Source organism: Sapajus apella, unplaced genomic scaffold (genome assembly GCF_009761245.1).
Source record: "Sapajus apella isolate SASKATOON/1434 unplaced genomic scaffold, GSC_monkey_1.0 scaffold36, whole genome shotgun sequence".
NCBI classification, from domain to species: Eukaryota; Metazoa; Chordata; class Mammalia; order Primates; family Cebidae; genus Sapajus; species Sapajus apella.
This window is the reverse complement of record NW_022436976.1, coordinates 32,519,525-32,545,387: the sequence shown is the minus strand read 5'-3', so window position 1 is coordinate 32,545,387 and position 25,863 is coordinate 32,519,525. Positions and strand designations below refer to the sequence as shown.

The following is a 25,863-nucleotide window of genomic DNA, read 5'->3' as shown; positions in this document are numbered from 1 at the left end:
TCCTGAGTAGCTGGGACTACAGGTGCACACCACCACACCTGGCTAATTTTTGTATTTTTAGTAGAGATGTGGTTTCACCATGTTAGCCAGGCAAGTCTCAAACTCCTAACCTCAGGTGATCCACCCACCTTGGCCTCCCAAGATGCTGGGATTACAGGCGTGAGCCACCACATCTGGCCTAATTTTACATTTTTTTGAATCATTAACCAAATAGGGTCCAAATATTGTGTTATGTGTCTTCTAAGTTCCCACTCCATCTCTGTTTCCCTTGTAATTTATTGAAGAAACTAGGTCATTTGTCTTGGAATTTCCTCTCAATATGGCTGACTGAAATCCCACTATATTTTTAAATCATGTTTCTATATTCTCTTATTTCCTATAAAATGATAGTTATATCTAGAGAGTTGATTAGACTTGATGTTTGGGCAATACTTCACATAGGATGTTAGTGTTTTACAAAGTAATTGAGAAGACTTCACATGTTCAGGTCTTTATAAAATAATAAAAATTAGATTTTATCACATTTATTAAAGACAATCATTTATAGTTTATAAAAAAATACTGCCCTGATATACACAAAATTTTCTTGATAATGCTAATTAAAAGCTACCCCCACCCCTCCATGTCCACACCAATATTCAATCTAGATTGGTTTAATCTTGAAGTGTAATCCAATAAGACTGAAGACCAAACACTTCAGGTCCTGGACAAGATAATAAAATACTCGTAAGCCTTCTGGATCCCTAAAATGCAAAAGGAAAAAAAAAGTTTAAAACATTGAGGTAAAATGGGCAAAAAGATACCATTTAATAATCTCAATTATTTCTCTATCAAGATGTTCCTTGTAAAGATATTTAGGGCATTAAAACTTTGACCAAAAAAGGAAAAGACTATATATTAAAATGGTATATTATGAAGTAATAGGGAAATGCTTACCTTAAGTGAAAAAAATTAACAGTTATCGATCTCGACTATATTTTTTATGCTTCTTAAAAGTATATATTCTATTAATGCACAGAAAAAAAGACTAAAAAGAAATACTGCAAGATATTAATAAATGTTGTCTGATAAGATAATTGATGATTTTCCCCTTTCTACTTTTCTACATTTCCTGTATTTTCTACAATGAGCATGTATTACTTGAAGAGTTAGGAAAACTTTTTTAAAAAATAGTTGTACTAAGCAGGACCAAGAGGATGAAGATTACTGTGGCATCACTAGCTAAGAACAAAGAGTATTCAAAGGAAAGAACAAGGAGAGTGTCCAAAGGAAGACAATTATACCCAACATTTGCTAAAAATGAGCCATATCTAATCCTGAATCCTCAAAACATAAGAGCCAAAGAAGTTGCCAAATTTTATCTAAAGATTCTTTGTAGCACATAGGTTCATGCCTCAACTTAATAATCTGCCCCACTGACAACATGAATTTTAAAATTTGATCCATTTTCACCAAACCCTTTTCACCAAAATTATTTGTAAAAATTAATAAAGTTAAAATCAAATAAAATTTAGATCCTAAAAATTGTCAAGTTTCATCAAAGTCAGATTTTAAGATGTGCCAGTCTGAACAGTCACACTGAGAAGGCTGCTCAGACTTGGTGACTCTACGGTTTATCATGAGCACTTTTCTGGCATATTCCATTTTTGTCCTGGCTGCTCCTATGCATTAATCTGTATGTGTGGGTCAACAAGAAGCTCTCAGTAGCAATGACTGAATGAAATACCAAAAGTAATAGGAGCAAGTCTTCAAAAATAATTTGAGATCCCTCCCTAACAAGGAGGACAAAGCTGCCCACCTGTATTTTGCATTTGTTCCAGATCTTCCCATAGTGATCCCAATTTGGTTAAGAGCGTCTTATCAATCTGCTCCAAAACAGACACAACTGGATATAAGGATAATGCACACTTACTTGGATTGATTGACATCAATAAGGGAACCAATTTTTGATGTTGTAAAAGAAATGTGTTCATCTCCAATAACGATTTCAAGCTCCTAGAAACATTTTAGAAAATCTAAGTCAAGTAAAATTGGATGCTTCATCAAGCATACAGAAGGATTAATCATTTGCCAAATCACACAAACTTGACTACAGATGGCCATAAAAACAAGGGCAGTTCACTCTGAACACTAAACTGTGCTGGGGACTAGAAACAAGACATAAATAAAGCTCATATTTAGAAGAAATTGTACCCTCAAGGCTCTACTATTTCTGCGATTTGAAAAAAATCTATTAAGTTTTTTTTTTTTTAAATTTTCCTGAGATGGAGTCTTGTTCTCTCGCCCAGGCTGAAGCGCAGTGGCATGATCATGGGTCACTGCAACCTCTGCTTCCAGGGTTCAAGTGATTCTCCTGCCTCAGCCTCCCACGTGGCTGGGACTACAGGTGCCCGCCACCACGCCTGGCTAAATTTTTTGTATTTTTAATAGAGACAGGGTTTCGCCATATTGGCCAGGCTGATCTTGAACTCCTGACCTCAGGTGATCTGCCTGCCTCAGCCTCCCAACTGCTGGGATTACAGGCAAGAGACACTACACCCGGCCTATGTATTATTTTGTCCAAGTTTTCATTGTCAACAATGTGGAGTAAAATGGACACATCTATGTTTTAAAAGTACCAAACAATTGGACTGGGTGTGGTGGCTCACACCTGTAATCCCAATTGTAGGAGGCCAATGCAGAAGAATCACATGAGCCCAAGAGTTTAAGACCAGTATGGGCAACTTGGCAAAACCTCATCTCTACAAAAAATATAAAAATTAGCTGGGTGTGGTGGCATGCACCCATGGTCCCTGCTACTAGAGAGGCTGAGGTGGAAGGGTCCCTTCAGCCCAGGAGGTCAAGGCAGCAGTTGGCCATGATCTCATCACTGTACCCCAGCCTAGGCAACAGAGTGAGACCCTGTCTCCAACAACAACAAACAAAAACAAGAACCAGAGGATCTAACCTATCGAGGCAACATAGGAAAAGGAAGTATTCCAGACCTTAGGTTTGATCCCCACTTGGTTACTCCGTATCTGTATGACTTTGGGTCTCAATTTCTAAACACTGACATGAGTACCATAAACCTTCAAAAAATATTATGTAGAGCCTACTGGGTCCTATTCAGCGCTTAGGACAGATAAGTAAAACCAACCAAACCAAAGATCTCTGCCCTGTGGAACTTAATAGTCTTGTGAGCCCTACTTACTTTTTCTTCTTTTTGATTTATATATATTTTGGTTATAATTCAATCAGAAAATAGAAAAAAACTGAGATCAATGTTTCCAATACCTAGATTTATAAATTACTGCCATACATGTGTCAGCTTTTTTTTTTTTAAAGAAATAAAATATTACAAAGTTGATATCCATCTCCCATTGTGTTCTCCTTCCCGTATCACCTGATTTGTTCCACTCATTTCAGATTTGGTAGTATGTTTTTACTGATTTGTTTTTACATACACGGTCTCACTTTGTCACCAAAGCTGAAGTGCAGTGGTAGGATCATATGTAACCCTGAGGCTCACTGTAACCCAGGGGCTCAAGCTGTCCTGCAGCCTTAGCCTCCCAAATAGCTAGGACTACAGGTACGCGCCACCACACCTGGTTAATTTTTAGGGTTTTGGTAGAAAAAAGATCTCACTGTGTTGCTCTATTTCTGTTTGTATCTCCACGATGCTTTGTCCACAGTAGTTAGTGAGACAGGCAGCAAAAGCTTTAAGTGAAGGAGTGGGTGTGGGGGGTCCTGAGAAGAAATTCAAGGTGGGTTCTTGGTGGCCAGCAGCACCACTTGTTCTGTCTGTTCCTTCCTATGGGATTAGTGCTTCCTTAGACCACGGTGCTGGCAATCTGCTTTCTGCAGGGCTGACTACCACACACACCCACACACACACGGTTTCACTATCATATGCAAAGCACAAACGTCAGCTTACTTGTAAGATTTCTGCACTACAGGATAATCAATAAAACACACACACACACACACACACACAGTTTCACTATCATATGCAGAGCAATAAGCCTCATCTTATTTGTAAGATTTCTGCACTACAGGATAATCAATAAAACATACCTGCCGGCCCACTCGGTCAGGAGGAGGCCACAGCGCATCATCCTCTTTGGTAATTTCACTGTCATCAATTATTCTCTTCAGTTCCTCCATCACGCTTTTATGTACATAAGCCTGAAAGCAAGTTAAAAGACAAAATGTATGTTGTGTCCTTAAGCAGTGCTTTGACTCAGATAGTGATGGAAGATAAAAATAACTGATCCTGCAGACTTATTTCTGGCATCTCCTGAAGTGGGAAGACATTTACTCTCAACCTCAGCATGGTGCAGGTGAGGGACAGGGTCAAAAGTATCAAATAGCTGTACCTCAGTCCCCCATCTAGCTGGTACTACTCCTGGTACATCCTGTTCACATGGCCCTTCTCCCTGCCCACATAGCCAAATAACAACAGAACCCAAAACAGATCCGTGAATGCCCCCTACTGTGGTTTAAATGTTTGTCTCTCCTACAAAATTCATGTTGAAATTAATCCCCAAGGCAACAGTGTTAAGGGATAGGGCCTTTAGGAGGTGATCATGCCTTGAGGGCAGAGCCCTCAAGGGCAGGAATAGTGCCTTAGGAGAGACCTGAAGGGAACTAGCTGGCCCCTTTCCTGTTCTTTCACCACATGAGGATACAGCATTCATCCCTTCTGGGGGATGCAAAAACAAGGCACAATTGTGGAAGCAGAGACTTGGATCTCACCAGACACTGAACCTGCCAGCACCTTGATCTTGGACTTTCCAGCCTCCAAAACTATGAGAAATATATTTTACCCAGTCTCAGGTATTTTGTTATAGGAAAACAAGAGACTGAGACATCCACATTCCCCAGTTATTCTTAACTAGGTAATACACTCCTGAGGAACAAAATGCATTTTAAAAGATATGCCTGTGTAAAAAAATGAGGATGTTGACATGCATATAAGCATAAAATCAATAGCTAAAATAACAGTACGAAAACATATGCTAAGACATTTTCAAAGGTGGCAAAGTGGCTAAAAGTAAACAGTAGCTTTGATGAAGCCTTAGCAATGTGGTAGAGATCACAGAACGGAAAATACAAACTTTACTGGGGCAGGGTTGGGAATTCCTGCTGTATCTCTTGCTAGCAGGGGTAACTCTTAACAAGCCTCACAATTAATATCTGGGGTTTTATTTTCTTATAATATCCTCCCCCATCACATGGGCTTATAATTAGAGTTAAATAAGATGCCCTGCCTGATATCCAACATGCACTCAATGATATCAACTGCTTTCCCATGCTCCTTTTCACCTTTGGATGTAAATTAAATAGCTCTCCCTTGAGTACTATGTGCCAGTGAATATACTGAGCACTTTAAGTATAGCCTATTTAATTTTGTGACAGCACTTGGGAGTGGGAGGTAGCTTTTATTATCCCTGCTTTTACAGGTGAAGAAACAGGGACTTATCAAGTTCAGTCAGGAACTTGCCCAACGTCACGTGGGGTAGTAGGCAGCGGACTCAGGGTTCAAACCAAGGTATGTCAGTGGTTACCAGTAGTTGATTCCACATTGTAAAAGAAAAAAATACCAACTAAAAGATGATTTGGGAAATAATCCAGAAGCTGTCTACAGACATGTGTTTTTCTCCCTGTTCTCTACCTTTCAATACTACCAGAAAGAACAAAAAAATGCAAGACAAAAAGCTGAAATGTAGCAAATGAAGGACTCTCAGAGGGCAGAAGGCTCATACCTCTTTTCTGATCATGACATCATTCTTGTAGTTGCTGTTGTTGGCATATCTTAATTTCCCTATGGGGGCAAAAAGCAAATTTCATGTATAATGAAACATATGAATAAAGCATCAATACATACCAAGACTATCAGCAGTTCCCTAAAATGTATCTAACTTGCTCAAAGTGTCTAATAGATTTATTATTTACTCTTATGGTGTATCAATAATACTAGTCTTTTCAGTTCTTCACTTCAGGCTTAAACAGCCAAATATACAGCTGACACTCTACTGTAAAACGCAGCTTGGGTGAGATATAAACACAAGCAGGCTCTTTTCTGACATTGTCAAATCACATTTTTGCAGGTTAATGTCTTGAAAAGAGGCATAGTAACTGATAACTTACCCGCACATAGGACTTCCTGAGGCTCAAATGAGTTGTGAAAACATTTTGAAAACTGTAGGATGCTGTTTACATACATTATCATGTGACTGTGCCACACTCTCTTTCTGTGACGGAAAAGCTGTTGCTTTTATCACTGAGCATATTTGGTACACAAGACCCTTTGTCCATGGGTGCATGTAACAGGTTAATGTGAGTATATGGTGGGGATGAGGGGAAGATAAAAGTAAACAGAAGACATGACTTCTCCTGCTGTAGACTAGAAGACATACATATGAGATGAGCCAAATGAATGTATCCAACAGCCTCTGTGATGTCTGTCTGCCTCAAGTTTCTTCACGTTCAGTTCACTGTCCATACAGTGGACAAGGTGATGTGGTAACAGACCTATCAGATTGGGTTACTCTAATATTTTAATACAGTCAATGGCTTTCCACTGCCTTCCTGGTAAAATCCAAACTCCTCAACATGGCATACAGCTAGGCTGGCCCCTGCCTGCTTTTCTAGCCTCACTCCTGCAATATTCTTCTCTCACGTGGCTGGAGTCAAACTACTTGGTATTCTGCCTGAAACACCCCAAGCACTTTTTGGTTTTCAGCCTCTTTGCATGTTGTCTAAAATGCCTTCTTGACTCTTCTTGGTCTCCTAACCAATTCCTCACATCCCCTCCTCCCACATCACTTTATGTAGGAAGCCTTCTCTGACCCTCCGGCTTGGTTAGGTGCCTCTTCTCTGCTGCAAGCCTCCTCTGTTTCTTTTTATCACAACACCTACTACACTGTTTTGTCACTGTTTGCTTATAAACTGTCTCCCTCACAGTCGGGGCCTGTCAGTTTCATCTTTGTGTCCCACTTAGTGGATGTTTTCTGTTATCTTTGATTCGTCTTTTCTTCACCACAGTGCCTCCCCCAACAAGCTCCTATCAATCAGCAAAGTCCAACTGTTTCTGCCTCCAGCTGTTTCCTAAATCCTCCTCTCCATTTCTACTGTCGCAGTAGTCCCAACAAATAACCTTCTTGTCTTGATAACTGCAACAGTCTCCTCCTAATCAATAGCCCTGTTTCCACTCTTGCCCATTGTGCTCCCAATAACCAGAATGCTTTTTCAAGAACAGATCCCATTTCTTCTCTGTTTAAAACCTTCCAAGTCCGGCTGGGTGCGGTGGCTCACGCCTGCAATCCCAGCACTTTGGGAGGCCAAAGTGGGGGGATCTGAGGTCAGGAGTTTGAGACCAGCCTGGCCAACATGGTGAAACCCCACCTCTAATAAAAATACAAAATTAGCCGGGTGTGGTGGTGGGCGCCTGTAATTCCAGCTACTCGGGAGGCTGAGGCTTAGAATCTGAACCCGGAAGACAGAGGTTGCAGTGAGCCGAGATCGCGCCATTGCACTCCAGACTGGGCAAAAAGAGCAAAACTCCGTCTCAAAACAACAACAACAACCCTTCCAAGTCCAAGTCCAAACAACAACAACAACAAATCTTCCAAGTCCAAACAACAATAAACTTTTCAATTCCAAACCCTTTACCATTGTCTTTAAAGACTTAGAAGGTGTGGCTCCTACCTACCTATTTGACGTCATCTGCTCTCAGCTTACCACTCTTCAACCACACTGACCACTTGAGAGGCATGCCTAGCTCATTCCGCCCTGCAACCTTGACATCTGCCAATCTCTTTGGGTGGAATGGTCTTTCTCCTGAGCTTCACAAGGCTAGGTCCTTGTTGTTCAGTAGGGATCGGCTGCAATATACCCTTTAAAGAGAGCTCTCTAATGGTCAGCCTATTTAAAAGCAGCCCATCCAGCAATTATTCTACCATGTTTTTTTTTTTTTTTAATCACTACTATCTGGAATCATCTTTTTGTTTATGATCTCTCTCCCGGCACTAAAACACAAATTCCATGAGAGGGGAAGTTTGTCTACCTTCGCTGCCGTTTCCCCAAAGAGGGGAACAGAGCCTGGCACACAGCGGGCGTAAGGTCAACATTGGTTAAACGGATTTTAAAAAAACAACCCGTGGAGCAGACACAGGGGCGTTCCTTTCAGATTCGCGCTGCACAGGTCTCAGTCCCTTCCTCCTCTCTTTCCCCACTGATTTCCGACCCTCCGCCTCCCCACTCGCCCGCCCTCCGCCCTGGTCCCCGCTCCCGGCAGGCTACATGCTGCTTTTACCGTCCGGTCGGAACTCGAACTCCAGGAACTCGTGGCCGAACTTGCCCTTGTGCCCCACGTAGTAACGTAGATAAAAGTCACTCTCCATGGCTCGCAAAAGACAACCGAGACAGAACTTCTAACAGAATGCTGCACCACCGCGGTCTGCGCCCTACACTGACGTTTGGGACGGCGCGCGGAAGTGACGTCGACCACGCCGTCGCGTAGTGGAGGAGTTCCTTCTCGCTAACCTCTTGGCCCGGAAGCGGCAACAAGACTGCCACACCAGTAACGAACTTTGTTTAACCCGGAGGCGGGGCTGAGCAGCTCCGCCCCTCCAGCTGGACGCGGGAGCGAGGTTGAGGTTCGACCCCTCAACCCCCTAGGTTGTCTCCAGGCCTGAGGCCGAGAGCCTACCCCCCGCCAACCTCGGGACTTTGAACGATGAGTTCAGATACCTTGCTTAAAGACCTCGGGCCGGCCGGGCGCGGTGGCTCAAGCCTGTAATCCCAGCACTTTGGGAGGCCGAGGCGGGCGGATCACAAGGTCAAGAGATCAAGACCATCCTGGTCAACATGGTGAAACCCCGTCTCTACTAAAGCTACAAAAAATTAGCTGGGCATGGTGGCGCGTGCCTGTAATCCCAGCTACTCAGGAGGCTGAGGCAGGAGAATTGCCTGAACCCAGGAGGCGGAGGTTGCGGTGAGCCGAGATCGCGCCATTGCACTCCAGCCTGGGTAACAAGAGCGAAACTCCGTCTCAAAAAAAAAAAAAGACCTCGGGCCGAACACCCCGAGCCTTGCACCCGCCAGGCTCAACCTCATTTCACAGGACCCCCGACTTGTATGAATCGTACACCGCTCTTTACCGTCTCTGCACCTAGGTCGTCTCGGCAGTAAAATGGGGTAAAATGACCCGAGCTCCCCGGAGGACGCCGCGCACGATGTGTGCCTCAAGTTGGCTTCTTCCACTGACCTGAATGTTAAGAAAGCCGTCCTCTCGGTCTCAAAAAAGAAAGAAAGAAAGTCGTCCTCAGTGACGCTCTCCCTGAATCCACAGTGGAGATTACCGTTTCCCTGGAACTAATTCACTCACGCTTATCCATTACATCGCTTTCCTTTATTTCTATCTTTCTACCCCACTGGTCTCCAGAATAGGTGCTTGAGAAGTTAAAGTGAATATCTGATCTCTCATTCCCCACTCATCCCACTTACTCAGCAGTGATTCTCAGCCTGGCTGCGCATTGCAATCACCTGGGAGCCTCTAAAAATACTGATACCGGGGCCCCAAGCCAATTAAAATATCCAGCGCTGGGCCTGGGAATTGGTAATTTTTGTAAAGCTCCCAGGTGAGTCAGAGTTGAGGCCCACTGACCAAAGGGGCTTGGCTTGCTCTTTTCAGGGTATGAAGCCTTCCTGGCTCTGGAAAAAATGTACAGTTGAGTAGGCCCAGGGCAATCAAGATCATAATTATATAATAGGAGCCTGCTTTCATTCTTCTAAGTTCCAGCTTAGAGAGAACGAATGGTTCTAGAGATAGTGCCTAGATGACATCATTCTTGGGGCCTGGCAACTAGAACTGTGTACGGTTCTGTAAGTCAGGACGGCAGTCTTTGATTCCTGTCCCCAGTCTTACCATTGGGTCCTTTTCTCCCTGAAAAAGCATTAGAAGCAGAGTGTAGAGTAGGTGTGGTGGGGGAAAATCACTGGAGACGGGTTAAAATAATCCCTTGTGTAACAATGACTCATTGTAACCATAGGTGAACTGACTCAACTTTTTAGACTTCAGTTTCCTTCTCTTTAAATAAGCATAATAATGTACACGTAGCAGAACTGTTATAAGAAACAATTTCGAAATCGTTATAAAACCATGAGGCATTTTTATTACAAAACACTGGATATGGGTGTTAACAAGGGAATTGTATAAAAGAGAAGGGGGCTAGACATGGTGGCTCACACCTGTAATCCCAGCACTTTGGGAGGCTAAGGCAGGAGGATCACTTGAGCCCAGGAGTTTGAGATCAGCCTGGGCAACATAGGGAGACCTTGTCTCTACAAAAAATTTAAAAATTAGGTAGGTGTGCTGGTGCACACCTGCAGTCCCAGCTACTTGGGAGGCTGAGGTAGGAGGATCATTTGAGCCTGGGAGGTTGAGGCTACAGAGAACCATGATCACACCACTGCATTCCAGCCTCTCCAGCCTGGGTGACAAAGCAAGACCCTATCAAAAAAAAAAAAAAAAAAAAAAGAAATAAGAGAAAAAGAAAAGGGAACCACCACGTATCAAGTACCTAATAAATGGCTGAATGCGATTACATGTGCTTGTTCTTTCAGTCATCACAACAATCTTGAGGTAGTAATTAGAGTTAAGTAGAGGTGTTAAGCAATTGCTACAAGGTTATTTTCTAAGAGTAAAATTATAAAAATATAAGTGAATCTGGCATCTGCAGATGTGGCAAATAACAAAAGTGTTGAGAAATTTAAAGGACACACAACTCCCATCAGGCTGTAAAGTAATCCAGGTTTTTGGATATGAGACATGGTATAACTGAAAGAGCATGATCTGTGTCTGTGGTGTCTGCATTTGGCATATTTATTGAGCATCTACTGAGTGTCATGTGCAGAGAGGATACAGTGTTGAGCAAGACAGTTCTTTACAGAGTTTGCAGAGGAGGTAGTTAAGAAGCATACAAGCAATTACAGTGTAAGGATAAGATTACCAATAAAGGAAGCACAGGATACTGTGGAAGCACATGAGGTGGCTGCTAATGCAGTGTAGGGTCCTTAGGGAAATGTTCCAGACAGAGGGCTAGAACTGTGTGGTCAAAATATAGTGAGTAATGAGCTGGAGACTGGGCAGAAACCAAATCGTGAAGATCTTTATCAGCCATATTAAAAGAGTTTGGGCAAACCCAAGAATATGGGATTTTGATGGCAGTGAAGCAGTTGAAGGGCTTTAAGCAAGAAAGTGGAATGAAGTGGTGGTGATGTATCTATGGCACTTTAGAAAGACACTTAGGCTGCAGTGTTGTAGGGTGGATTGGAAAATGAAAAGACTAGAAGTATGACATTCAGGTAAGTAGTTAATCTATTAGCCAGGCAAGGTGGCTTATGCTTGTAGTTGCAGTTACTCAGGAGGCTGAGACAGGAGAATTGTTTGAGCCCAGGAGGCGGAGGTTGCAGTGAGCTGAGATCGCGCAATCGCACTCCAGCCTGGGCAACAGAGAGAGACCTTTTCTCAAAAAAAAAAAAAAAAAAAAAAAAAAAAGAAAGAAAAAGAAAGAAAAGAAAAAATAACTAGCTAGGCATTGTGGCATGTGCCTGTAGTCCCAGCTACTCAGGAGGCTGAGGTGGGAGGATTGCTTTAAGCCCAGAAGTTCAAGGTTGCAGTGAGCTATGATGCTACCACTGCACTCCAGCCTGGGTAACAGTGTGACCCTGTCTCTTAAAAAAAGAAAGAAAGAAAGAAAGAAAGAAAGAAAGAAATCTATGACAGTGGTAATCCAAGAAAATGGTGATGTGTACTTAGGTAGTGGCAATGGAGATAGAAAAGTGGATGGATTTGAGATGGAATACCATAATTTAAGGGGTGGGTAAAGGAGACTCAGATGTGGCCAGAGATCCTGGAGAAAAACCATGAGTATGGTATCATGGAAGCCAAAATAAGAGTATTCCATGAAAAGAGTGACTAACAATGTTAACTACTGCTTCCAGGTCAAGGAAGATCAAGACTGAAAATGTTTACCAGATTTATAATCAAGGTCCTGAGTGACCTTGGCAAAAGCAACCCCAATGGCATGGGAATGAATGGTAGGGCAGAAGTACTGGGATGCAAGTAGACAAAAATTGTTCTGGAAGTACAGAGGTGAGTTATCTAACCTAGTCTTAGAGAAAAGGGAAGGCTTCCTGGAGGAGGCATTACCTAAGTGGAGTACGCAAGGACAAATAGGAGTTGGTCACCTAGAGGCAGAGAAGGAAAATTTAGGCAGAGAATGCTACATGTACAATTGTCCTTTGGGGGCGCTAAAAATAACCTGTGACTTTGGGCAGTTACTTCACCCATTTTCTCATCTATAAAATGGCAGTGGATAATATTGATAGTATTTGTCTCACCGAATTGTTGACAAAGATTGAGATTATGTAGAATACTGGTGCACATTAGGGACTCAGTGATAGTTCACTCCCCCCTCATTAAAGTATCACAATGAAACAATACTTAAAGATTTTTAAAAAATGAATTTAATCTCTCTCTAGAAACAGTGCACTGATTTTACAAATGTCCACATTTGGTTTTCAGTTTACCAAGATGATGTCAGTACAGCTAGTGAGATGCAGCACGCCATCTTCAGCCCCCTTGCCTCCGGAAGAGACACCAGACAGCAAAGGGCACACCGCGTACAGAAGCTAACAGAACTTGAATGACAAGACAAAAAGAGCAGAACCAGTTAGTGCGACACAACATTCTAACATGCCTGATTGTTACATCACATATGGGAACTTAGGGGCTGGTGGGGGAAGACAAACAAGGAAAATCCATTTAGAAACAATCTGATGAAGTTTGCAAACCAGCACTTTACCCCTAAATTAACAACAGCTTGTATGGAAAAAAAATGCTATTTTAAAAGTATATGGTTTGGACAGGTATTTGTTTTCTCTTGTAGTTTTTGTAAAAAAGTATCAAAACCTTGGCTTTAAATATATATATATGTATATATATACAAGTGGCTTTTTAAAAATTACTTTTTATAGCACAAAGTGTTTGTAAATGCAGAGGGTTTCTGCTGATTCTTGACTGTGCACATGGTGCATAGCCTGAATGAACAGAGCTTCCTGATTTTTTTAATAACTGAAAATTTGAAGCAGTAATTCTTTAACCTTCTAAATTCTCCATACCCTAAAAATACAATGTGAGAAGACTGTTACTCTACCTTCATCCATTTCGGGAAAAGGAATTATTTACTCTGAAGCTTTTAATGCCAACTCCTTTATATTCTGTGACACGATGAGTGTATGGCTGGAGTTCGGGGGGTGGGGTAGAGAGGCTTGCATTCCTGTGCCACTCCCCCATTCCCATCAGTGTCTGACTGGACAGTGATTGGTATCCCCTCTCCAGACTTGATGTCTTCAAAATTTTCAGGTTTCTTTCTCACAGTTGAGAAAATCTAAGAGGCTCTCGACAACATGGCATGCTTCTGTGAAAATCCCACTGCCCTATATTAGTTTTCATTGACCATATAAAAAATCGTTGACTCAAATATATGATAAGCACTCAGCATTTCCCTTTGGCCACTGGAAAGCTTGAGGCTGAATATGTCAGGTCTGCAAAGTGCTGGGAATGCATACTAATGAATTTTCCATGATGCATTTTGTGCCTTGTAAACAATGACCAAGAAATGATTAATTCAATCAGAAATTAATGTAACTATAAAGTGCTTACATTGAACCTCATTCCATCTAGCCTCATTTCTTGCTAAGTCTCCCTTGAGCCTTTTGTTCCTGTTATAATGAACTATGTGCAGTTCCTTAACATTCCCATGCTGATTCATGCCTCTGTGTTTTGGCTCAGGGTGTCTCTGCCTGAAGCAGCATGGAATCCCCTTCTTAATTTTTTAAGACTTAGATCACTTCTATGATTACCCTATTCCTCATCTTCCCAGGTAGAAAGACCTCTCTCCCCTTTGTGCCCTAACAGTGCTCTGAATAGAATCTATTCCTTTTGTGTTTCCACATATATCTTCCTCCACTGCTACTGTGACCTCTGTAAAGTCAAAACATGTTTGACTGACCTTTACATCTGCAGTGCCAGGTGTGTAGTTGGTACCTAGTGAGTGATTTTAGTGAGTGAATATACTGGAGGAGTCAATAGGACTTACTGCCATACGCTTAAATCTGCTCTCATTCTCTTTTTGCCAGTTAACAGGTTACTTCTATCTGTTTTATAAATAATTGTGCTGTGAAGAGTAAATACAATTTTCATTTTCTCTGTTTCTGGAAAGCATCTCAACCAGTGCCTTTGTAATTCCACTGGAAAGGTAGACCATAGTATAGGTAGCAGGTTTGATACAATGTTCAGGCAGCCAAAAATAGTCTTCCTGCAGAAGGAAATGGGGGAAAAGCACTGGGACTGGCTTCTGGTAAATTTTCTGCCCTCTTGGCATTATCTCTGAGCTTCCTTCCAGCTCTATAGTCCAGTGACTCTGTGATCTGTGATTGGCTGTAGATACCTATGCATGGGTGCAAAAGGCAAAATATATATAACTTACACCTCAAAATGAGGCTGAAAGGCCTCTATGAATAGGGGGAAGGTGGATCTGACTCCTCAGGTTTCATCTTATTTACTGCCACCTAACACATCAGTATTTTACAATTTGTTTCTTGTAAAGGGTTGCTCCCATAGCTGCCTCCTTCAAACTGCAGCTGTAGCACATGCTGGAAACATGGGTGTCTCTGAGAAAGTTGTGAATTTCATCATCGTTTTGAGATCTCAGGCTGTTTGTCCAGACCCCATTCATTATGTTTTTCTGTGAATGCCAGGATCTGACTGAAAGTTTAGAAACTATGCCTTAGCCACTGTTATCATTTAATTCCTTAAAAATGCAGTTTCTTTGGAAGAAGGTTACAGAAAAAGTTACTTGTTTTGAGTAAATTTCCATGTTTTTCACTGTCATTTTTCTTCCGTCAAAAATAATATTACTTTTTGTTCTTAAAAGAATAGTAATATGTGATAAAGCCCCATAGGAGTTGGCCACCTGTTCTTAAAATTCTGTTTGGTATTGGTCATTCTACGTCGACCGCATCTACCCTGTCAGTGAATGTTTCAGGACTATCAACACATGCATGTCATGAGGAGATTGCTGGCTTATGCAAAACACAGTGCCCAAGCTCCAGAATGTAGTTGTTTTCTTAGAGTTTAGGAGACCAAGAGGGACGCAGAGGAAGGCCCTAGGAACAGGATGCTAGAACTCTAGAATGTCTGAATGGAAATTCAAAGGATATCAAACTGGTGAGACATCCAACCTTCATTGAGCTGGGGGCATCTGGTGGGTGGGGATAGGAAGGCATTTGCTTAAGTGTGTCAAGTTTCACGTATGATAAGGTTAGATGCATGTCCCTGCTTCTACTTAAGTCAGACACTTCCGTGTTGCACCTTTTCCCTGGTTGTCTAGTGGGAGTAAGTGGTAGAAGAGCAGAGTTAAGAAACTCAAACTCTTTCTCTTTGGATGGGAAAGCCAGTGGGGACTGAATCCTTCTAGGACTACAGGATTATGTTTCCAATGGCAGACCCCACACAAATAGAAAAGAGCACTTCTCCCTTCCTCCCCCAAGGCCAGGAAAAGCAAAGAAGGTATCTATAACGAAGAACATCTATACATATACCCAGAGTTTTTCCTTTTATTTACAAAGCAGTAAACCAAATTCCTGTGTGAACATAAATACCCAATATACTATAATATTGCATATGCCATTTCCCCCCTCAAATAGGACTTCAGGTTTGGCCAATTGTTCTGACTTAAGCCAAAAATTGGTTTAACCTAGATGAACATATGATGGTAAGTAACCTATTTATTACTTTAAAATGTTTCCCCACCTAAAGGAAATGGTAGAGGGTAAGGGGAAAAGAGAAGTAAGAGATGTAATAAAACCTATTCCACCATCTTTATCCTCATCCACAGCATGTCCCAGACCTTCAGTGCCTGGGCCAGTCTCTACGGTAAACTTGGGCTGTTCTGGAAATGTCTCCACTTAGCTCTGTAAGGATGGCACCCTGCAGGGTGCTTCAGAGGAAACTTACTGAATTCAACCCAAGTGTCCTGAAAGAAATTGAAGAAGTTACTCAAAGAGCTGAACTTTAAAACAAGGAGTAGCTGAGGGTGAGGCATATTCTGTCTTGAGTTTCTGAGTGCTCTGGTACCATGCAATGTCTGTAGGCTGACCTTTGCTAAAGACAAGAAAGCCCAGGTAGGAGTCAGGGCAGCCATGGGTGAGCTGAAAGGCTGTTCCTGACTTACTAGGGTCTCAGGAATAGCCAGAGGTGAAAAGATTTGCCTTATTCACTACCTATTTGCACAAACCATGGTATCTATTTTCTGAGCCAGATTTCCAAAGGCTTTTCTGAAAACTACAAGATATACCCCTTGTGGACTGTGTTAAAGTAAATTTATCTTTATGTATTTGAACAGTAGCCATAGGTGTGCCTCTTCTCTACAGATTTTTCCCTGTCTCACACATACACATATAAACACACACATATACACACACAGAGTCTGTGTGGTGGACCAGTCATACCAAAAATAAATACTCTCACTTCTCTAAATTATAGAACTCATCTGATTTTTGAAATATGTTAATAAATAATCTAAATGGGGGAGGGAGTTGATGTGTTTTTTTTTTACTTATGTTGATGGATAGCCACAAAGCATAATCATCTTATTTACAAAAAACAAATCCCCCCAAACCTAAACCCCCCCCAACTAAACATCTTCTGTAAAGATAGTTTTTAAATGATGAGTAAGGTACTGTGCCATTGGCCCCCATTTGGTTATGTGCATCATGTTAGTCACTCAGCAGTAGCCATTCCACGAATTCCTCATGGGTAGTGCAACCAGTTAAAAAGTGTATAAAACATTATACATAGAAAAACTCTCACATCCTTTGGATGTTTGCAGTTCATCATAACTTTGTGGTTACCTTTCCGCAACATAAATTTTAAAAAAATCACACACACACACACACACACACACACACACACTCACACAGACCCATAAACAGAAACCCATTCATCCAGTCATACACCATCCAGAGTGTAATGCGTGGGACTGAATTCCATGAGGCACGAAGGGGGCAATCCCATCCTCAGGGTAGTCCATCATCTTCAAGGCTTAACGCCACTCGCTGGGGAGACAAACCAAAGAATTCATCATTAGATGCATAAGAGTTACTATTTATTGAGTATTGACAAAGTACAGACTTACGTTACTTTAACAGGTATTAGCTCACATAATCTTCAAACTATCCCAAGAGACAAGATTTATCACATTTATTTTACAGATGAGAAAACAAACTCAATGAGCTTAAGTACGGTTTGTTCTGGATCACATAGCAAGTGGCTGAACTAAAATTTGGCCCCCGGTCTGTATGAATCCAAAGCTGTAGATTTTTTTCGTCATTTTGTTTTGTATCTTTGTAAAGAAGAGTCACACGGATCTAAATTTTCTCAATCCTCCCTTATAGGATTTTAGGTTTGGTCAATTTCAGTGGGTTAGCTTTGGCAAATGTTAAATTTCAGGCTATGAGTTACTTGTCTCTAGCATGCTAATCACATTTAGGAAGGTAATATACTTCACCTTCCCAACAGATTAAACAGGATTGGAAGGCAATGCAGGTTAAATAAATTCCACCCCTCTCTCCCTCATCCCTACTTTCCAGTCATTGGGTAGATGCTAGACTCCTGTCTGCCAAAAATGGCTGACTGTGAGATGGTGAGCCCACTAATCCCTGAGCCAGTCTATTCCATTCCTATGCTAATGTGAAATTTGTTTCTTTATATCTTCTGACATTCCCTGATTCCATCTCTCAGACTCAGAGACAGTTCTACGTAGGACAATCCTTGACATTTATAGATGGTGTTTGAATTCCCTTCCCTTCATTCTGAATGTTTTCTTCTCCATGATACGCATCTAACTGGTCCTGATGTAATCTTGTTTGCCTCTTTTACATTTCCTGGATACCCTCCTTTGGAAAGACTCTCCCCAGCTTCAGTATTTTTCTCATAGTTATGTGAATTTGGGCCAGGCACTTTACTTCTCTGAGACTTAGTTTTATTATCTATCAAATGGGAATAATAATAGGATCTACCTCATAGGGTTGTTGAGGAATCAAATGAGATAATGCACAGAGAGTGTTTAATATAGTACCTAACAACACATAGGGTCTAGAGTATCCCAGGTCACCGTAACCAGCATAAAATAGAATCAGACTAGTATCTCCCATCTCTGGACATTCTACATATGATAAAAAGTAACTCTACTGCCTTTCAAGTAACCTTTGGGTTATCTGTAGTTTTTTAAGAATGCAATGACCATCTTCCACTAGTGTAGCTATTTGAGACTATCTTATTCTAGTCTAGCCACCCTCCCACTCTCTCCAAGACAGATCTCTAGGCCAAAGAGAGGCCCCAGTAGTAATGGTACAGTTACCTGAGAAATGGACAGAGGAGAGAACGGGTTGTTGAGAATATTGATTTCCAGAGCTTCAAGGCTATTTTCCTCATGATATAAAGGAAAGAGCATGGGCTTTTGTGTATATACAGACTGGAGTTTAAATTCTGGTTCTGCCACTTCCTGGCTATGACCTTAGGCAAGTTATTCAATTTCTATGAGTCTCAGTTTCCTCATCTGCAAAATGGGGCTAACTAATATCAGCTTGATAAGGCTATGAAGATTAAATGAGATAATGTATGTAAAACACTGAGAACAGTGTCTCACACACAGTAGGTGCTCACTAAATGTTCATTTCTCTGCAATTGGCAGGAGCTTATTACTCAGTCCTTAGACTCATCAGGAATCACTCCCCCTGAGTCATTTCTTTCTCTGGAAATAATGTCACTTTACATGTGCAGGGTGCTTTGTAAGTCACAAAGTACTCTCACATGTGCTGTCTCACTTGCACTTTATAAACTCAGGAGGCAGGTAGAATGGGGGTTGTTACTCTCATTTTACAAAGAACAGTGAGCAGAGAGAAGTGACTGAGATCACAGGGCTGTGGAATGATGGAACTGGGAGTTCTCTTATTCCAAGTTCAGCGCTTCTTCCACTGTGTCCCCTCTGACCTTCAAAAATTGGTCAAGCAACTATTTTTTTTGACTGGCCGAGGTTAAGGATCCTCAAGGCCATTTGCTAACCCTGCTCATTTGCTCCACCTCATTTCCCGTGTCTCCCCTTCATGAACAATTTTCCTCAGCAGCAATTCTGTCTGCCCTGCCCCAGACTTGATCACTTTCTTCCACATGCCATTTCACTCGTCTGTGACTAACCCATTTTTCCTCTTTGCCCCAATATCCAGCTTACATTTGCAGCCTTCCCAAACCAGAAAGCCTTCTAGGATTGGCTGCACCTGCCTTGGTTCATGCCCTCACTCACCAGCCCCTCAGACTTAGAGTGGCACTGCCCTACCTTGCACTTGACGACAGGCAGCTCGGAAAGAGGGTTCTTCGGGAGTTGGTGCAGCTGTGACCTTGGTTCCCCCGGCAAGACAAAAAGCTCCTTGAGGGCAGGGGCTGGGTCTTCCAGTTCTCTGGTCTCCCCAAGACAGGGCTCTGCCCACAGTGGGCGATCAAAGCTGCTGATTGCCTGACAGGGGGATGGCACTGTGGATGACCTCTGAGGTCACACTCAGCCCCCTGACTCTGCTGTATAACAGTGACACCTGCTGTGCCACTTTGTGGTCCTCATTCCCCCAAAAAGCCATGCTGTGTTGTGTCTTTAAGTCTTTGCACATGCTTCTATCTGGAATGCCATTTCCCCCCTTCTCTCCTTGCAAAACTGCTATTAATCTTTCAAGGACATAGTTCATCTGTCACCTCCTCTGTGAGGCATTCCTTGCCTGATTCCCCAGACAAAATTCATAGCTCCCTTGTTGATGTTTCCACAGCATCTGTTCAATAAATATTTGTTTGGCGTCAGCTATGCTGTGCTAGGCATCAGGAAAACAGATTAATCTGACAGTTCTGCCCTCAAGGATCTTATGGTTTAGTGAGGAGACCACTGAGTAAAAGACAAGTGGACTACGGTGTGAGGTAGAGAGGTCCAGAGGACTGATGGGAGAACAAAGCAAGCCAAGGAAAGCTTTCTAGAAGAGGGGACTCCTGAGCTTCCACCATGGCGCTCAGCACACAATTATACCACTGATGTTACTATCTCTAACTCCCTACCAGCTTCTTGGGAGCAAGGATATTCCTTATGGACTTTTGAACACTTGATACCTAATGTGGTGCTTGGCACATAACTGGCATACAGTATTGAAATGAATACATTTGAATTAAACGTCCACAGTTACCCTTCCAGGCCAAAGGTTCTGAAAACTTACTGAGTAGAAAGAGAGCCATTTGGCTTTTGTAACTGCCAGGAAGAGCCTCTAGGTACAAGGTAGTCCTGATACCTTTTACCCTAATCACCTACCCCATCATTTCTATGTTCCCCAGGGCCTAGAACAGTGCCTGATACATGTTACATTCTTGATAAATATTGGCGGGAGGAAGGAAGGAGGAAGGGAAGGAGAGAAGGAAGAAAAAAAAGAAGAAAGGGAGGGAGGGAAGAAGAACAGAAGGATGTAAGGAATAAGGGGAGAGGGAGGGAGGGAAGAAAGAAAGGATGGGAGGGAAGAAGGTCAGAAGGTAGGAATTCTCCCAGTGAGAAATACTTACTGCAGGATAGACATGGCCAATCTGAGCAGTCCTCCCTAGATGGAGCTCATCTTCATCTTCTTCTTCTGTTGTTTTCCTGTATACTGGGTTGTCAAAATTCATGCTTTTGGTGTTCTTCCGCTTCCAGTTTCTCCAGATCAGGTAGCCACTCATGCACAGCAGGGCTATCACCACTGGAGGAAAGACACATTACACTGGACCTCCAGCAGGCTCCTGCCCACCGCCCAGACATCAGGGCAAGGCTTGCCACCACTCCACCTTCACTGCCCCTTGCTCCTCAGACTCTGTTTCTGCATGTTCTTTTTCTGCTGTTTGAAAGCCCACCTCCCATCCCTTCTTTCTTTTATTAACTATTAATCCTTCAAGATCCTGCTCAAATGTGAAGTCTTCCCCAACTGTGGGCAGAGTCAGTTGCTTTCTTACGTGTGCTCCCAGACCACACATGGTATCTTACTTATGAAAAGATACTCGACCTCACAGGGAAATGTATCTGTACTCCCAGCTAGATAGCTTTTTCAGGGCAGGGGCTGTGTCTTTTTTTAAAACTCTCTATGCCCAGTTCCTAGCACTGAGTAGGTGCCTAGTAACATGTGCTAAATGAATGAGTGAATTTCTTTACCACACCTTTACCCTAATGCTGCTGCTTCCCTAGATTTCTCTAAGAAAACCATTCTCTCCCAAACTGTGGGGGTGGAGAGTGGGATGGAGCCAGAATAGAGTGTTTATTTCCAAAGGTGGGGCTCCACCTGAAGAGGAACATCTCTAGAAGGAGACACAGAGAGCAACACAAACTCTGATTTAGAATAAATGAGTATGTTAATGATTAAAGGAGGAAGCTCTCTCCAACACAGCTGGGTAAAAATGGAGCAAGTAGCTTTGTAAGGTGGTTAGCAGTCACTCTGAGCATCCCAGTGGAGGCTGAATGAGCACCTATTTAGGATGCTATAGAAGGGGTTTCTGTCTTAGTAAGATTACAATAACTGATATGCATTAAAGACAGGAACAAGGCAGTTATCACTGCTAATATTTATTGTCCTAGAGATCTAGTGATGCAGTACGGCCAGAAAAAATTTAAGGGTATAAATATGGAAAGGAGGCCAGGTGCAGTGGCTCACGCCTGTAATTCCAGCACTTTGGGAGGCCGAGGCAGGCAGATTACTTGAGGCCAGGAGTTTGAGACCAGCCTGGCCAACATGGCAAAACCCCATCTCTAAAAAAAATACAAAAATGAGCTGGGCAGGTGAGCCCACCTATAGTCCCAGCTACTCAGAATGCTGAGGTGGGAGGATTACTTGAGCTTGGGAGATCGAGGCTGCAGTGAGCCACAATCGTGCCACTGCACTCCAACCTGGGCAACAGAGTGAGACTGTCTCTGAATGAATGAATGAATGAATGGAGGAAACCAAACTGTTACTAACAGCTATTTGTATTTTCAGAAACTCTTAGAGAAGCTAGTGAAAAACTATCAGAAATAATTTTAGTTAATCAAGAATCAACATAAAAGATCATTAGCCTTCTTTTTAATCAGCAAGATTCAACATAAAAGATCATTGGACTTCTTTTTAATCAGCAAGAACTAATTAGAAAATGTAATGGGGGCCAGGCATGGTGGCTCACACATGTAATCCCAACATATTGGGAGGCTGAAGCAGGAGGATTGCTTGAACCCAGGAGTTCAAGACCAGCCTAGGCAAGATGGTGAGCCCTGGTGTCTACAGAAAAATAAATTTTAAAAATTAGCCAGGTGTGGTATGCATGCCTGTTGTCCCAGCTACTTGGGATGCTGAGGCAGGAGAATCCCTTCAGCCCAGGAGTTTGAGGAAGCAGTGAACTGTGATTGTACCACTGTACTCCAGCCTGGTCAAGAGAGCAAGAGCTTGTCTCTTAAAAAAAAAAAAAAGAAAGAAAATGTAGTGGAATAAAAACACATTCATAATAGCCCATCAAAAAACTATAAAATAACTAGGAAAGCCTAAGAAGAAACATGCAAGTCCTATGTGATCTCTAACATTCTACTGAAGGACATAAAAGAAGAATGAAATAAATAGGTATGCCACATTTCTGGATGGGATGCTTTACTGTATTAAAAATGTATATTCTCCTCACATAAACTTACTTATCTAAAGCAACCTTGATACAAATTTTACCAAAATTTTTATAGAATTTATAAGATTATTCTGAAGTTCACCTAGTAGAGAAAAGGAATAAAAATAGCTGAGAAGAGGTTGTGAGTGTAACATATCATGAAGCTGTGCTAATAGTATGTAGGGAGATATAAATCAGTGAGGAAAATAAACTGCTCAGATGCAAATCAAAGTATGTATGGGATGTAGTTTATAATAAAGATGACAGTGTAAGTCAGGAGAGAAGTATGGATTCTTTAATAATGGTATTGGGGAAACTAGACAGGTATACAGAGAAAAGAAATCTACCTCATACCATACTCTAAAATTTAAATTCAAAATAGATTAATATCTAAATACTAAAAAAGAAATTTGAGGTACAAAAATAAAATATCAGGAAATTTTAAAAATTTAGAGTGAGGCAGATCTTCTTTTTTCTTTTTGAGACGGAGTTTCACTCTTGTTACCCAGGCTGGAGTGCAATGGCGCGATCTCGGCTCACCGCAACCTCCGCATCCTGGGTTCAGGCAATTCTCCTGCTTCAGCCTCCTCAGTAGCTGGGATTACAGGCATGCGCCACCATGCCCAGCTGATTTTTTGTATTTTTAGTAGAGACGGGGTTTCACCATGTTGACCAGGATGGTCTCGATCTCTTGACCTCGTGATCCACCCGCCTCGGCCTTCCAAAGTACTGGGATTACAGGCGTGAGCTACCGTGCCCGGCCAAGGCAGGTCTTCTTAAGCAAGACACAAAACCCAGAAATCATAAAACAAAAGACTGACAGATCTGATACTTAAAAGTTTTATACTATGCATGGCAAAAGATACCATAAACAAACTTGAAAACCAAATGTCAGACTGGAAGAAAATATTTGTGACATATATTTTAAAGGTTTCATATTCGTCATGTATAAATATTTCTATAAGAAAAAGATAGCCAATAGAAAAATAAGAAGAGACTGTGAGTAGGAGATTCATAACAGATAAAATATAAGTCAAGTGGCGATAAGCTTATGAAAAGATACTCTACCTCACAGGAAAATGTTAGGGAAACAATACTCATCTTTCACTCCTCAGATTAGCAGAAATTAGAAATATTATTTCAGAGTAAGTTATGTCAGCGAAACAGCATACATCTGCCTCTTTCTACAGGACACAGGATGGCAAGAAATGGGTAGATTTGTCTTTCTCCACTCAAAATAATCCTGCAATAATCATCTCACCAACATCTCTTCTGGTGAAGCCTTTCAAGGCCAATTCAAATGCCATCTTCTCCAGAAGCTCCACTTTTACTCTGGAATTACCTTTCCTTCTACTATCCCTTCACAGGAATATCATGCCACTATTACACTGTTCCTCTGTCTCTCTCTATATCCAACATGCCCCTATTATATAGCACATTATGATATGTATTAACATCTATATTAAATGACTTTATTTTTGCTTAGTCTGATTAAAGGCTGAAAGCTCTTAAAGTCTTTATCTTTTTCTTCCCTGGATCCTTGGCACTTGGCACAGTGTCTCACACAGGGGAGACGTTTTTAAAACGTTTGCTGACTAACTTGCCATACTGAAGAGTCCCGGGATAAAAAGACAAAGTTCCTGTCCTTGAAGTACTCATAGGCAAATAAGGGAGGTAAAGCTCTGAATGGACAATCACAATTCAAAGAGACTGCTAAGAGATGAGACTGCTAAGAGAGGGATGTACATGATACTGTGTGAACACTGGAGTGGAAGAGAATGAATCAGCCCCCGGTGGTTCTCTGTGAGGTCTTAACCAAGTGTTATACTGTGGCCGTACTAATCTCCTTCTAGCTCTAAACCCACCCCATCCTGACCCTTCTAGGCCATTTCCTACTCCTGGCTTTGCTCATGCTGTCTCCACTGCTTGGACTGCTCTTGATCCTCCTTCACTTGGCTGACCCAACACAAATATCACTTCCCTTAGGAAACCTCCCCTACCCTCTTACCCTCTCCCCCAGCCCAAGTTAAGTATATCCTCAGCACTGTCTCTGAAGTCAGTGCATACAGCTTAACCTTAGGACCCACCAGGTCATAACGAACTTATCTGTGTTATGTGTGTCTCTCCAGCAAGACTATACACTTTTGTAGGACAGAACCACGTTTTATTTATCTTTAACTGCCTTTCCTCCCCTTATCACAGTTTGGCACATAGTAGCTGCTTAATAAATACTTGTTGAAAACCAAACAGAAAGAAAACAAGACAGTATGACTTATTAAAGGAATGGTAAGCAGCTCTATTCATTAATTCAACAAATCCTTGATTTCCTACCATGTGCCAGACATTGCTAGGAGCTGGGGAGAACAGGGATCATATAGTCGCACTTCACGTGGCTGGAGTGTAGAGTGTGAATCGAGGTGGGAGATGGGGGGTGTACTTGGAAGGTCACTTGGGGCCAGGTCCTGAAGAGCCTGATTTAATTTGAAAAACCAAATTAAATCAGGACTGAGAGGTGGGCAGGAAGGCTGCAAGCGCAGAACAAGTCAATAGGGCAGGCCAAGTTCTCTACCCTGCTAGTGCTTTTCCCTAGGCCTGAGCAGGGTCTCTCTTTTCTTCTCAGTGACTGGGGGCCACACTCACCTATAGGCACGATGATCCCGATAACAGCGGCAGTGACTGTTGAGCCCATCTTATTGTCTTCATTTCCATCTGCAAAACACAAACATTTGCAGAGTGATGCTCTGTCACTACGTGTCCAAGCCCATACTGGCCTCAACTGGTGAGAACCACCCAATTGCATCTCATCTTCATTCCGAAATGATGATCCTGGCTAACACCTAATAATTCAGTCTTTCCAGATCCTATCACAACTCCTGTGAGGCAAGCAGGACAGAAGTTATCTCCATTTTACAGGTGAGGAAACTGAGTCTTAACTGAGGGGTGCGGGGACTCACAGAAAAGTGGCAGAGCTGGGACCTGAACCCAGGACTCATGCCCCAAGTCCCACGAGTTGGGGACTTTCCACAGTACCATGGTGGTCAGAAGCTGGGGTTGTGCATGGCAAGGTGAGTACCTAGGTCTTT

The 25,863-nt window shown here is 42.2% G+C and overlaps 2 protein-coding genes and 2 long non-coding RNA genes across 16 annotated transcripts in view; 2 read left to right on the top strand and 2 right to left on the bottom strand.

Moving 5' to 3' along the window:
* Nucleotides 1-487: 487 nt before the first annotated feature.
* Nucleotides 488-8,540, bottom strand: MAGOH (mago homolog, exon junction complex subunit). Its single transcript, XM_032296969.1, has 5 exons — nucleotides 8,297-8,540; nucleotides 5,745-5,803; nucleotides 4,054-4,164; nucleotides 1,913-1,995; nucleotides 488-743 (listed from the first exon to the last, which is right to left on the bottom strand). The coding sequence occupies exons 1-5, from the start codon at nucleotides 8,382-8,384 to the stop codon at nucleotides 644-646; spliced, it is 441 nt and encodes a 146-aa protein (XP_032152860.1). The 5' UTR covers nucleotides 8,385-8,540; the 3' UTR covers nucleotides 488-643.
* Nucleotides 4,159-5,874, top strand: LOC116564024. Its single transcript, XR_004274691.1, has 2 exons — nucleotides 4,159-4,319; nucleotides 5,442-5,874. It is a non-coding gene; the product is annotated as an uncharacterized LOC116564024 (long non-coding RNA).
* A 512-nt stretch (nucleotides 8,541-9,052) lies between the features above and the next one.
* LOC116564025 lies at nucleotides 9,053-12,918 on the top strand. Its single transcript, XR_004274692.1, has 2 exons — nucleotides 9,053-9,449; nucleotides 12,572-12,918. It is a non-coding gene; the product is annotated as an uncharacterized LOC116564025 (long non-coding RNA).
* Nucleotides 12,496-25,863, bottom strand: part of LRP8 (LDL receptor related protein 8) — a 77,887-nt gene continuing 64,519 nt past the window's right edge. For 7 of the 13 annotated variants that reach the window (XM_032296956.1, XM_032296950.1, XM_032296949.1 and 4 more), the window contains 4 exons: nucleotides 25,421-25,489; nucleotides 20,696-20,868; nucleotides 19,446-19,622; nucleotides 15,650-17,166 (listed from right to left, as the gene is read on the bottom strand). In XM_032296956.1, coding sequence (XP_032152847.1) covers nucleotides 17,128-17,166; nucleotides 19,446-19,622; nucleotides 20,696-20,868; nucleotides 25,421-25,489 — 458 coding nt within the window. In that variant the 3' untranslated portion in view covers nucleotides 15,650-17,127. Of the gene's footprint in view, nucleotides 17,167-19,445; nucleotides 19,623-20,695; nucleotides 20,869-25,420; nucleotides 25,490-25,863 lie in introns of all 13 variants that reach the window. The other 6 variants (XM_032296954.1, XM_032296953.1, XM_032296948.1 and 3 more) reach the window with 5 other exon arrangements.